This window comes from Thermobia domestica, chromosome 8 (genome assembly GCF_964235325.1).
Source record: "Thermobia domestica chromosome 8, izTheDome1.hap1.1, whole genome shotgun sequence".
NCBI classification, from domain to species: Eukaryota; Metazoa; Arthropoda; class Insecta; order Zygentoma; family Lepismatidae; genus Thermobia; species Thermobia domestica.
Genome location: NC_137461.1, coordinates 205,775,467 through 205,785,774, shown reverse-complemented (window position 1 = coordinate 205,785,774; position 10,308 = coordinate 205,775,467). Strand labels below are relative to the sequence as shown.

At 35.3% G+C, this 10,308-nt stretch overlaps 1 protein-coding gene across 1 annotated transcript; it reads right to left on the bottom strand.

Moving 5' to 3' along the window:
* Positions 1-2,490: 2,490 nt before the first annotated feature.
* Positions 2,491-8,828, bottom strand: LOC145693418 (uncharacterized). The gene is made up of 2 exons (XM_081769388.1): positions 6,863-8,828; positions 2,491-3,953 (listed from the first exon to the last, which is right to left on the bottom strand). The coding sequence occupies exons 1-2, from the start codon at positions 8,670-8,672 to the stop codon at positions 3,787-3,789; spliced, it is 1,977 nt and encodes a 658-aa protein (XP_081625514.1). The 5' UTR covers positions 8,673-8,828; the 3' UTR covers positions 2,491-3,786.
* Positions 8,829-10,308: the final 1,480 nt, after the last annotated feature.

Here is a 10,308-nt window from a genome sequence, read left to right as displayed (position 1 = left end):
GGGTCATGGTGGGTGGTGGGTTGCAGTAGGTCACGGTGGTTGGTGGGTCACAGTGGGTCATGGTGCGTTTTGAGTCACAGTGGGTCATGGTGGGTGGTGGGTCGCAGTGGGTCACGGTGGGTGGTGGGTCGCAGTGGGTCACATGCTGTTGACCCACGACCCACTGACCCACCCAGAAAACTTGACCAACTTGACCCACTGACCCACCGAAACACTCCATCTCTCTTCTTCAGCACGAACCATTGAAGAGAAGTTGAAGGTATCGATTGTTGCAATGCTTGTGCAGCATGGCAGCCTTTCCAGCGAACGACAGAGTTTCACACTAGGTAAATTTTTTGAAGTATGTAATACTAGAAATGAGCAAATGAAATTCACTTAACGTTTTTAAATTTTTAAAAGAGAAGAGCGGTAGACACATAACTGTACTCAAACCTAACCGTTATAGTAACTTTTTAAAAAATCTCAAGAGTTACCAAATAAGAAGAAATATGCGTATTAGACTAAAAAATAAATGCAAGTTACAATGATAATGTATATTTTGTATGTACTTTCCAAGTATTATTTCTACTTATGGGCAAAAGTGCTATTTAAAAGGCACAAGCAGTTAAGAAGAAGAAGAAAAATATATAAAGAAATAATTTAAATATTTGTATTATATCAAGATATTTCTTGTTTTTCATTGCTATGACAACTTGTTTATTTGATTGATGTCGTTGTTAAGGTAACTAAGAAATATATAGAACGAAGAACCATCTTGTGAGGAATGAATGTTAATTACTTTGACGTGGCAAATTCTATATATAGTACGTAATATACAATATCCTGAAGTGTATACTTGTGGTGTAATTTTATGATAATCTTACGTAGTATATAAGTATTCAAGATATATTTGGAATCGAGGGAATGTAACGGAAGAAATTAACGTTACATATTTATATGGTGCCGAAACTCGGGAATCTTGAGATTAGTCAGAAGTTTTAGTAAACTATCTCAACATCACGGATTACATTTTACTAAGTAATAAAAGAAAAATATATCGAAAAACTAAAATGAATACCAGTACAGGAGTTGAAGATGTCAATATTCCAGCAATTAAGACTTCAACGGATGTGATTGATCTTTTACGACAGCAGATGAATTCCATGACACAACAGGTGGATTCCAGATTGGAACAAGTAACACAAAATTTCCATTCCAGTTTGGAGCAAATGACACAACAAATAGGACAGCAGATGGATTCCAAATCGGATATCAGATTGGAACAAGTGACACAACAAATAGGACAGCAGATGGTTTGCACATTGGAACAAGTAAAACTACAAATAGGACACTAGATGGATTCCAAATTGGAACAAGTAATGCAGCAGATAAATACCAAACTGGAAATAATCGACAATATGATAGAGCAAATTATTCATAGTTTTGCAGTGGTGAAAAGTACCGTTGATGTAGTAGAAACACAAGTGAATGAACATACAAACCAAATTCGGAGACTGCAAGAAGAGTTACAGACTATCAAAGAGAAAATCAGTACAGCAAAGTGTAATCCTGATCCTGCCCTCAACGTAGTGTATGAGGAACATAGGAGAACTGAATCAAGACCCTGTTAAGAAGACAGCAACTTATTAGAAGACTATTCTGAAAGGGAAAACACCATCTCGAATATCGAGGACGAAGAACGAAGATCACATCGCGGAAACCATACGCACATAAAGCCTAGACATCTAAGATATTTTAGTACTAATAATCGCGTGAAATTTGGTGAAATAAGATCCTTAACCAAATTCAGCGGTAGATCTGAGGACATCCCAGGGAGTACTTTTCAGAAAATTTTGAAGAAGAATGTGAACTAATTGGTATAGATAAGGCTAATATCTTCAAAATCTTGCCACATATTTTGTTACCACCTTGTTCGGTATGGTATAAAGCGATCAGAGGTAGTCTGCGTAATTATTCAGATTTTAAAAATGCGCTGTTAGCAAATTTTGAGAACAATTTTATGTTAGCAGACCGGGATGCTCAGATTAGAAACCGACGTTTTGATCCTAAAGTGGACAAAAGTCTTACAGATTTTGTAATTTCAGCATATAATGACTTGAAACAGATCAATCCATATCAGCAGGAATCACCCATTATTGCATCAATAAGAATATTATTACCGCCTAGGCTACAGCAAGTATGAGCTCCTTCGTGGCTAAGCGGTTAGCGTACGCGCCTTTGGCGGGAGCTCATGTGGTTCGGATTCCACGTTGTAACATTGCATGCTCACACATACAACCGTGGTCCCGTGATCAACTTGTCCACAGGTAAAAGTCAAACCTTGCCCAATAAACAGACACAATTCCTTCCTTTACCTGCATACAAATCAATCACAAGCACACTAGTCGAGTTAGATTTCCCCGATTCTTGTATTGGCAATTGCAGAGTAAAAACACTGAAAAATAATATGTTTTTTTTTCTTGTAGCAATCAAGCTTATTTAGACTAGGAGATATATGTAAACTCTCAAAATTCAACTTGAACAATTTATTATAAACAAAATATATATATATAACAACAACAAGAAACTTCCAAACCCCGTAGCAAAACGATTAAATACTGCAATTACTTCAAAAACTTTCCAACAAATGAAAATTCGAACGATTAACATTTAATTTTTCCAAAGTTTACGAAAGTATCAAATTCCTTGAACATTAATTTATCAAAAAGAAATGTTAATAATTTCAAAAGATACAATATTACCCGTATACACATTTACTATTTCCATTTACTGAAATTTACTACCATTCCGGCACTCAGTGACAATCCGGATCCACGTGTGAATTAATTTTTCGTTTTCTTTCCCCAAAACTTACAATGTTTCTTGGTTAGGTTAGGAATTACCAGTAATACGTCCACTCGGGTTTTTACTCGTTTATTCTTATGAAAATTCCTACTTAAATATTCTCCCAGTAATAATTTTTGAGTTGGCATAATATGTGCTTATTGGGATCCGAACCCAGCATGCGCGATCCGAACCAATATATAATGGGATCCAAACCCAAGAATTGGGAGTCACATGCACTGCTCTGAAAAATAACGAGAGGACGAATAAATTTCGAATCTCCTTCTACAGCCAAAAGAGGTTAAATAATTCGTCCTCACTTTATTCCCCAGGACAGTACTAAGTACAAACCCAATACTCAACTTTAGTAGAAATTAGCACTCTACTTACCAAAAAACACAAGAAATTCTTTACATATACAAATAATCAAAATATTCTTAAAACACACTAATTGAAGCAATATTATTCATGTAGTATTAAGCCAACCATAACGTAATTCCAAACCCTGTTCTTCGAAAGGGAATTTCAATGTTATAACATACCGAAAATGAATTTAATAAATTTCCCAGACCTTAAACCTAACCCTTACCATTTCCAATCTTCAAGTGACCGAGTTGCTGGGCAAACCACCCAGCAGCTACAGCCACAAGTGCTGCCATCTCTTGAGATTCGAGGGAACTCCTCGTAACAAGCACTTATAAGTGAAGTGGAAGGGCATCTAGTGAGTAGAAGCCGTATTACTTAACTCCTACCTTTACATCCAATATACAAAATTATATTCCATCAAAATTACTTTTTTTTTCTTCTTCGACGGAAACGCTAATATACGTTACATATAGATCCGTCTGCCCAAATTTTTTAATTACATCCATCAAAAGTATATGCGTTTAAGGAGAAGAATCATGATCTTAATTATAATTACAATTTTCCATGCATTGCATGCTTATACAAAAATTTTACAACTTACAGTCTCCATCCATCTATACCTTGAGGACGTGCTTTATTACAATGGTGAGATAGACCCGCGTACATATGTGTATCCAAATTCGGGTATATACTGGAAGATCGTCTTCCCTCATTCATTCTGACATAACCACAAAAGACATTTGGACCGAAACCACGGAGAGCTCCTGCAGGATACAAAAATTAAGCGACACAAACAATTCACACAAACATGTCACATATATATATATATATATATATATATATATATATATATATATATATATATAAACAAGATAAAATAATCTTCCTTACAAAATTTTTTTCCTTACACCTAAACCTTTTAATCTCCAACCTGGTTCACGGGTTGCGCATTCTTGGCAGAATATACCGTTTACAATGCTGAACATGTCTTTTTATTTTGACCTGGGGGTTGTCCACCTTCTCCAACCACAAGGTATTCATAGTCGGTTGACCAACTACAAAATAAGGACCCTCCCAAATTTCAGCAAGTTTTGGGTTAAAATGTTTTTCTAATGATGCTTTCATGAATCTTTTGGTCAAAACTTGATCACCAACTTTAAAGTTAACTGGCAAATGCCTCTTAGAGTAGGTTTTTTCACATCTTTTCCAGGCGTTCTCTAAATTTCTTTTTATGATTTCATATTTCGTATTCTTATCGACTTCTTCGTCTAATATACCCAGATCTACTAGCCACTTGACATCAAGCGGGCTATACATGGTTCTTCCATAGTAGATATCACATGGAGAGAGACCCGTAGTTTCATTAAGACTCACATTGATAGAGAAAGCAATTTTAGATAATAATTGGGCCCAATTTCTTTGATTCTTATCAATGTACGCCTTCAGAATCCCTTTCAAACTACGTATCGTTCTCTCACAAATGTTCGGTAATGGATTATACGGCGAGGTTTTTATGTCCTGTATCCCTAGGCTATACAGGAAATGAGTAAAGTACCCTGATACGAAGTATGTCGCGCAATCATGAACCACCTTAGAGACAAACCCAGTTCTTAAAAATATATCCATCAACTTTTTACATATAGCTTGACTCGAGAGTTTCCTTAAAGGTTCTAGAAATATAAACTTACTACAGGCGTCTACTACAACTAATACATATTCATATCCCTGACTACTAGGCCATTTCCCGGCAATATCAATAAAAAACGTGTTATTTGGAGCTTTTACTTGTCTCGTATAATAATTCCCCTGAGGCAAGGTGTTCCTATCGCGAATCCTTTGACATTTAGGACACGATCTCACAAATTCATTGATATCCTTAAACATATTCGGCCATGTCATACGTCTAGCAATGGCGGCAGTTGTCTTTCTTACTCCTCTATGAGCACCACTTATCAATTGAGAATGGAAATAGTCTAGTATAGTTGGCACTAAACTTTGGGGAACTACTACTCTATAACCATCCCCAATCTGGCTCTTCGTTTTCTTTAACAAGATACCATCTCTTAACATATAAGAGTCAACTCTTTCTTTCTTTTTTAATTTACCTATGATTTCTTGAAGATCTTTATCTGACTGTTGATGTGTTTTTAAGGGTTCGTTTAACAACGGCAATTTCCAAAAATTTACAAAACTTAAGTTAACATTTTTACCATTATCTTTTATAACCTCAGCTGTATTAGGTTCGTTAGTATAAAATTCTACATGATTTCCTATTCGCGACAGAAAATCTGCAGCTATGTTAGAGCTCGTCCTAATATGGAGAATTTTGAATTTAAACTGGGAAATTTTCTCCATTAAAGTACCGTACTTCCTTTGCCGTTTATGATTATGTAGTAACCAAGATAAAGCCTTCGAATCCGTGTAAACTACAAAGAAATTATGCAAATAATATTCAAAACGTTCTAACGCCAAAGATAAAGCCTTCGCCTCCAACTCGTAAACATTCTTGCTCCAGTCTGATGGTGGTATGGCCTTAGAAAACATATGTACCGGCATTAATTCGCCGTTTTTATTATACTGAGATAATATAGCACTGTAGTTTTTCAAGGAAGAATCACAATGAATAACAAAACTTGAATTCATATCCGGGACCTTAAGGATTACCTCGTCACAAAACGCATCTTTAAGTTTTTGAAAAGCATCATCGTGTTCTTTGGTCCATTTAAATTGAACTTTTGCAGAACGCATCTCCTGTAAAGGTGCAATGAGTTCAGCAAAGTTATGTACAAATTTTGAAAAGAATTGAAAAAATGCACACACCCTATTCAAGCCTTTCCTATTCTTAGGTTTTGGTAGATTTTTAATAGTTTCAAGTCGGTCCTCATCTATGGTCATCGTTCCACGTTCAAATTGAAACCCTAGATATTTTATTCTAGTTTGAAACAAAAGAGTTTTAGAAGGTGATACAGTTAACCCAGCTTCCCTGAACCTACTTAGAACTTCCTCAACCAGTTTTTTATGTGATTCTAAATCAGGTGTAAATATTAACACGTCATCATAAAATATCTCTAAGTTATCCCCAATTAAGCCGTCTAATATTTTTGACATCAAATAACTCAAAACATGTGGTGAAGTTGATAACCCCATTGGCAGACGTCGAAATTGATACATCTTATTTTTAGTTACAAAGCGGTTACCTGTTTACTATCCTCAGTGAGCAAGCACTGGTAAAAACTTTTCTTGAGGTCAATCTTTGAAAATATATGGTTATTTGATATGCTCGAGATAACATTTTCAAGATTGGGTGACGGAAAGTTCCGTGTAATTATTTTCTTATTCACAGAGCCGTAAGCCACGACTAATCTCTTACTGTGGTCCCTATTCTGGACCAAAAAGCATGGACTGGAAAATGGAGAAGCATTAATCTCTTCTACCACCCCCTCTTTTACCAAATCTTGAATAAAATTATCTAATTCTTTTTGTTTATAGTTTGGTACACTATATGGTTGTAACTTAACTGGAGTTTTATCAATTAATTCAATTTGATAATAGAAATCCTTCACACATCCTAAACGATTCGAAATAACATCTGAAAAAGAAGTTACTAAATTATTTACATAATTTTGTAATTCTGGATCTTGAACTAAAAGTTCCGAGGAAACTTTATAATTACCTTCTGAAGGTGCTGCATTCTGCCCAGAATCAGTAACCTGAAGCACCTCATGATCCACATAGGTTTCCAATTCAGCAGCCAATTGTTGTTCTCCAAGCGCCTGCTGTTCTGATCTGCAAGTCTGATTTTGTAAGGTTCTAGGGAATCGAGCAGCCTCCTCAGCCCCATTCGAGCATGCTGGAGTGGGATGGACCACGCTATCCCTAGAAGATAAAAAGTTTGTCCGAGGAGTAGACTGTTGCAGGTTAGATGGGGGATTTATAGGAATTATTAACTTCCTAGCTTGGATTTTGTAAAGTCTGTTGGACACATCTATCACTGCTTGATATTTTCGATGGAAACTATTTCCCAATAAGAGATCAAACTCTGAAGATGGAACTATATAAAAGTTTTCAGAAAACTGTTGAAAACCCATCCGAAAATATAAGCGAACTCGTGATTTAACTGTCACTTGTTGATCTCCAAGACCTACAACTTGTAAACTAACATCTACTTCTCTGATTTTACACTGTTTTTGCAGATTTCTAAAGAATGTTTCACTCACAAAGCAGGACTCACTCCCTGTATCCAGGATTGTGTTGACTAATTTCCCTTTTATATATGCAGGCACGACCAGAAGATCTCTATTATTTTTATTATATTGTGAAGAATTTATAGTCTGGAAACCAGATTCATTCACCAATGACCTATGTTCAAAATTTCTACCAACAGTACTGTTTCTTTTTCGAAAATGTTTGTTTGAACCCGAAGAACTAGTCACAATATTTTTCCTAATGACACCTGTATTACCTTGAAATTGTTCACTACCTGATGACGTATGAGTATTGTTTCTAGAAACTATTACATTTTGATTTTGTTCAGGATTTCCGTCTAAACATCTACCTTCTACCAAATTTACCGGTTTACTATTAATACTAGGTTGACTAATTACATTACAAATAGCTGTTTTATTTGTTATTCCCTTATGGGGATTTTTATTTACACTACCCATTACTGGTCCGACAGCATTTCTCAGTTTGTAATAATCGCTACTGTATCTATACATATTATCAAAATGTAAAGCTGCGTCCTCAAGCTGTTCAAAAGTCATCGGTACCCCCCTACAGTTGAAAAATTTATGAACCATTGGACTAACCATATTACAAATTAAATTACAAATAACTGGTTCTTCGAAGTTCATATCCAAGACATGTATTAATGATAATTTCTCTTCCACAAATTCATACAAGGTTTGATTTTCCCTCATAACTCGGTAAAACTCTAAACGCATAAACTGTGTTCTAGCCAAAGGTGAGATGAATTTAATGACAAGTTGTCGACAAATGTCTCCCCAAACTGAACCTGTACCAATCATTGACTGTAAAAGGTAATTAAATTCCCCTTTAGTACGCGCTAAACTAGCTATTAAAATTACATCACACGGTAAATCTTTACTACGCATTATTTTGTCAAGTTTCAAAATGAATTGGAATGATAATTCTGTATTTGTACCGTCTACCAAAGGTAATTGATTAGTCTCGGCCAATAACAATTTATACACCCCTTCGGTTGCTAATTTATTAAAATCAAAATTCAAATGCTCATAACGCATATTATGTCTGTGTACATTTCGTCTATCTAAGCCAGGAACAGAGGAAGAACGTATCCGTGGCCTCCCACTATTTGGTTCAACAAAGTTACTATCAATATTTGACTCAGCATTACGAAAGCAAGGATTTTCAAAAGCTACATAACCTACAAATCCTTCTTCACTACTCGAACTACTACGTTCAAAATTATCAATATTTTCATAATTCTGCCTATTATCCATCTTTCCTGTAGCCAGAATTCAAAATTATCCGTAAATTCTTCTCCTTTTACAAACAACAAGCAAATGCGCAACAACTCGTGCCAACTTGTGCTAGGTGCACCTTCAAAAATTTTCTCACACAAATTTATTTTCTTCCCATATATCTCCTGTATATTACTCTGCACTTTATTATTTTTAACATTACATTCTAATTTAAACAAGTATATAGCCAAAACAAGTACCACTTGAAGATTGGAAAGTTGAAACGTTGCTTGCTCACACATACAACCGTGGTCCCGTGATCAACTTGTCCACAGGTAAAAGTCAAACCTTGCCCAATAAACAGACACAATTCCTTCCTTTACCTGCATACAAATCAATCACAAGCACACTAGTCGAGTTAGATTTCCCCGATTCTTGTATTGGCAATTGCAGAGTAAAAACACTGAAAAATAATATGTTTTTTTTCTTGTAGCAATCAAGCTTATTTAGACTAGGAGATATATGTAAACTCTCAAAATTCAACTTGAACAATTTATTATAAACAAAATATATATATATATATAACAACAACAAGAAACTTCCAAACCCCGTAGCAAAACGATTAAATACTGCAATTACTTCAAAAACTTTCCAACAAATGAAAATTCGAACGATTAACATTTAATTTTTCCAAAGTTTACGAAAGTATCAAATTCCTTGAACATTAATTTATCAAAAAGAAATGTTAATAATTTCAAAAGATACAATATTACCCGTATACACATTTACTATTTCCATTTACTGAAATTTACTACCATTCCGGCACTCAGTGACAATCCGGATCCACGTGTGAATTAATTTTTCGTTTTCTTTCCCCAAAACTTACAATGTTTCTTGGTTAGGTTAGGAATTACCAGTAATACGTCCACTCGGGTTTTTACTCGTTTATTCTTATGAAAATTCCTACTTAAATATTCTCCCAGTAATAATTTTTGAGTTGGCATAATATGTGCTTATTGGGATCCGAACCCAGCATGCGCGATCCGAACCAATATATAATGGGATCCAAACCCAAGAATTGGGAGTCACATGCACTGCTCTGAAAAATAACGAGAGGACGAATAAATTTCGAATCTCCTTCTACAGCCAAAAGAGGTTAAATAATTCGTCCTCACTTTATTCCCCAGGACAGTACTAAGTACAAACCCAATACTCAACTTTAGTAGAAATTAGCACTCTACTTACCAAAAAACACAAGAAATTCTTTACATATACAAATAATCAAAATATTCTTAAAACACACTAATTGAAGCAATATTATTCATGTAGTATTAAGCCAACCATAACGTAATTCCAAACCCTGTTCTTCGAAAGGGAATTTCAATGTTATAACATACCGAAAATGAATTTAATAAATTTCCCAGACCTTAAACCTAACCCTTACCATTTCCAATCTTCAAGTGACCGAGTTGCTGGGCAAACCACCCAGCAGCTACAGCCACAAGTGCTGCCATCTCTTGAGATTCGAGGGAACTCCTCGTAACAAGCACTTATAAGTGAAGTGGAAGGGCATCTAGTGAGTAGAAGCCGTATTACTTAACTCCTACCTTTACATCCAATATACAAAATTATATTCCATCAAAATTACTTTTTTTTCTTCTTCGACGGAAACGCT

Bases quoted from the DNA above. Each gene is read 5' to 3' on its own strand.
- LOC145693418 (XM_081769388.1), bottom strand. From the start codon at position 8,672: ATGGATAATAGGCAGAATTATGAAAATATTGATAATTTTGAACGTAGT. The intron at 3,954-6,862 runs GTAATTATAAAG...TGTATCCTGCAG, and splicing joins GAATGCAGCACCTTCAGAAG to GAGCTCTCCGTGGTTTCGGT.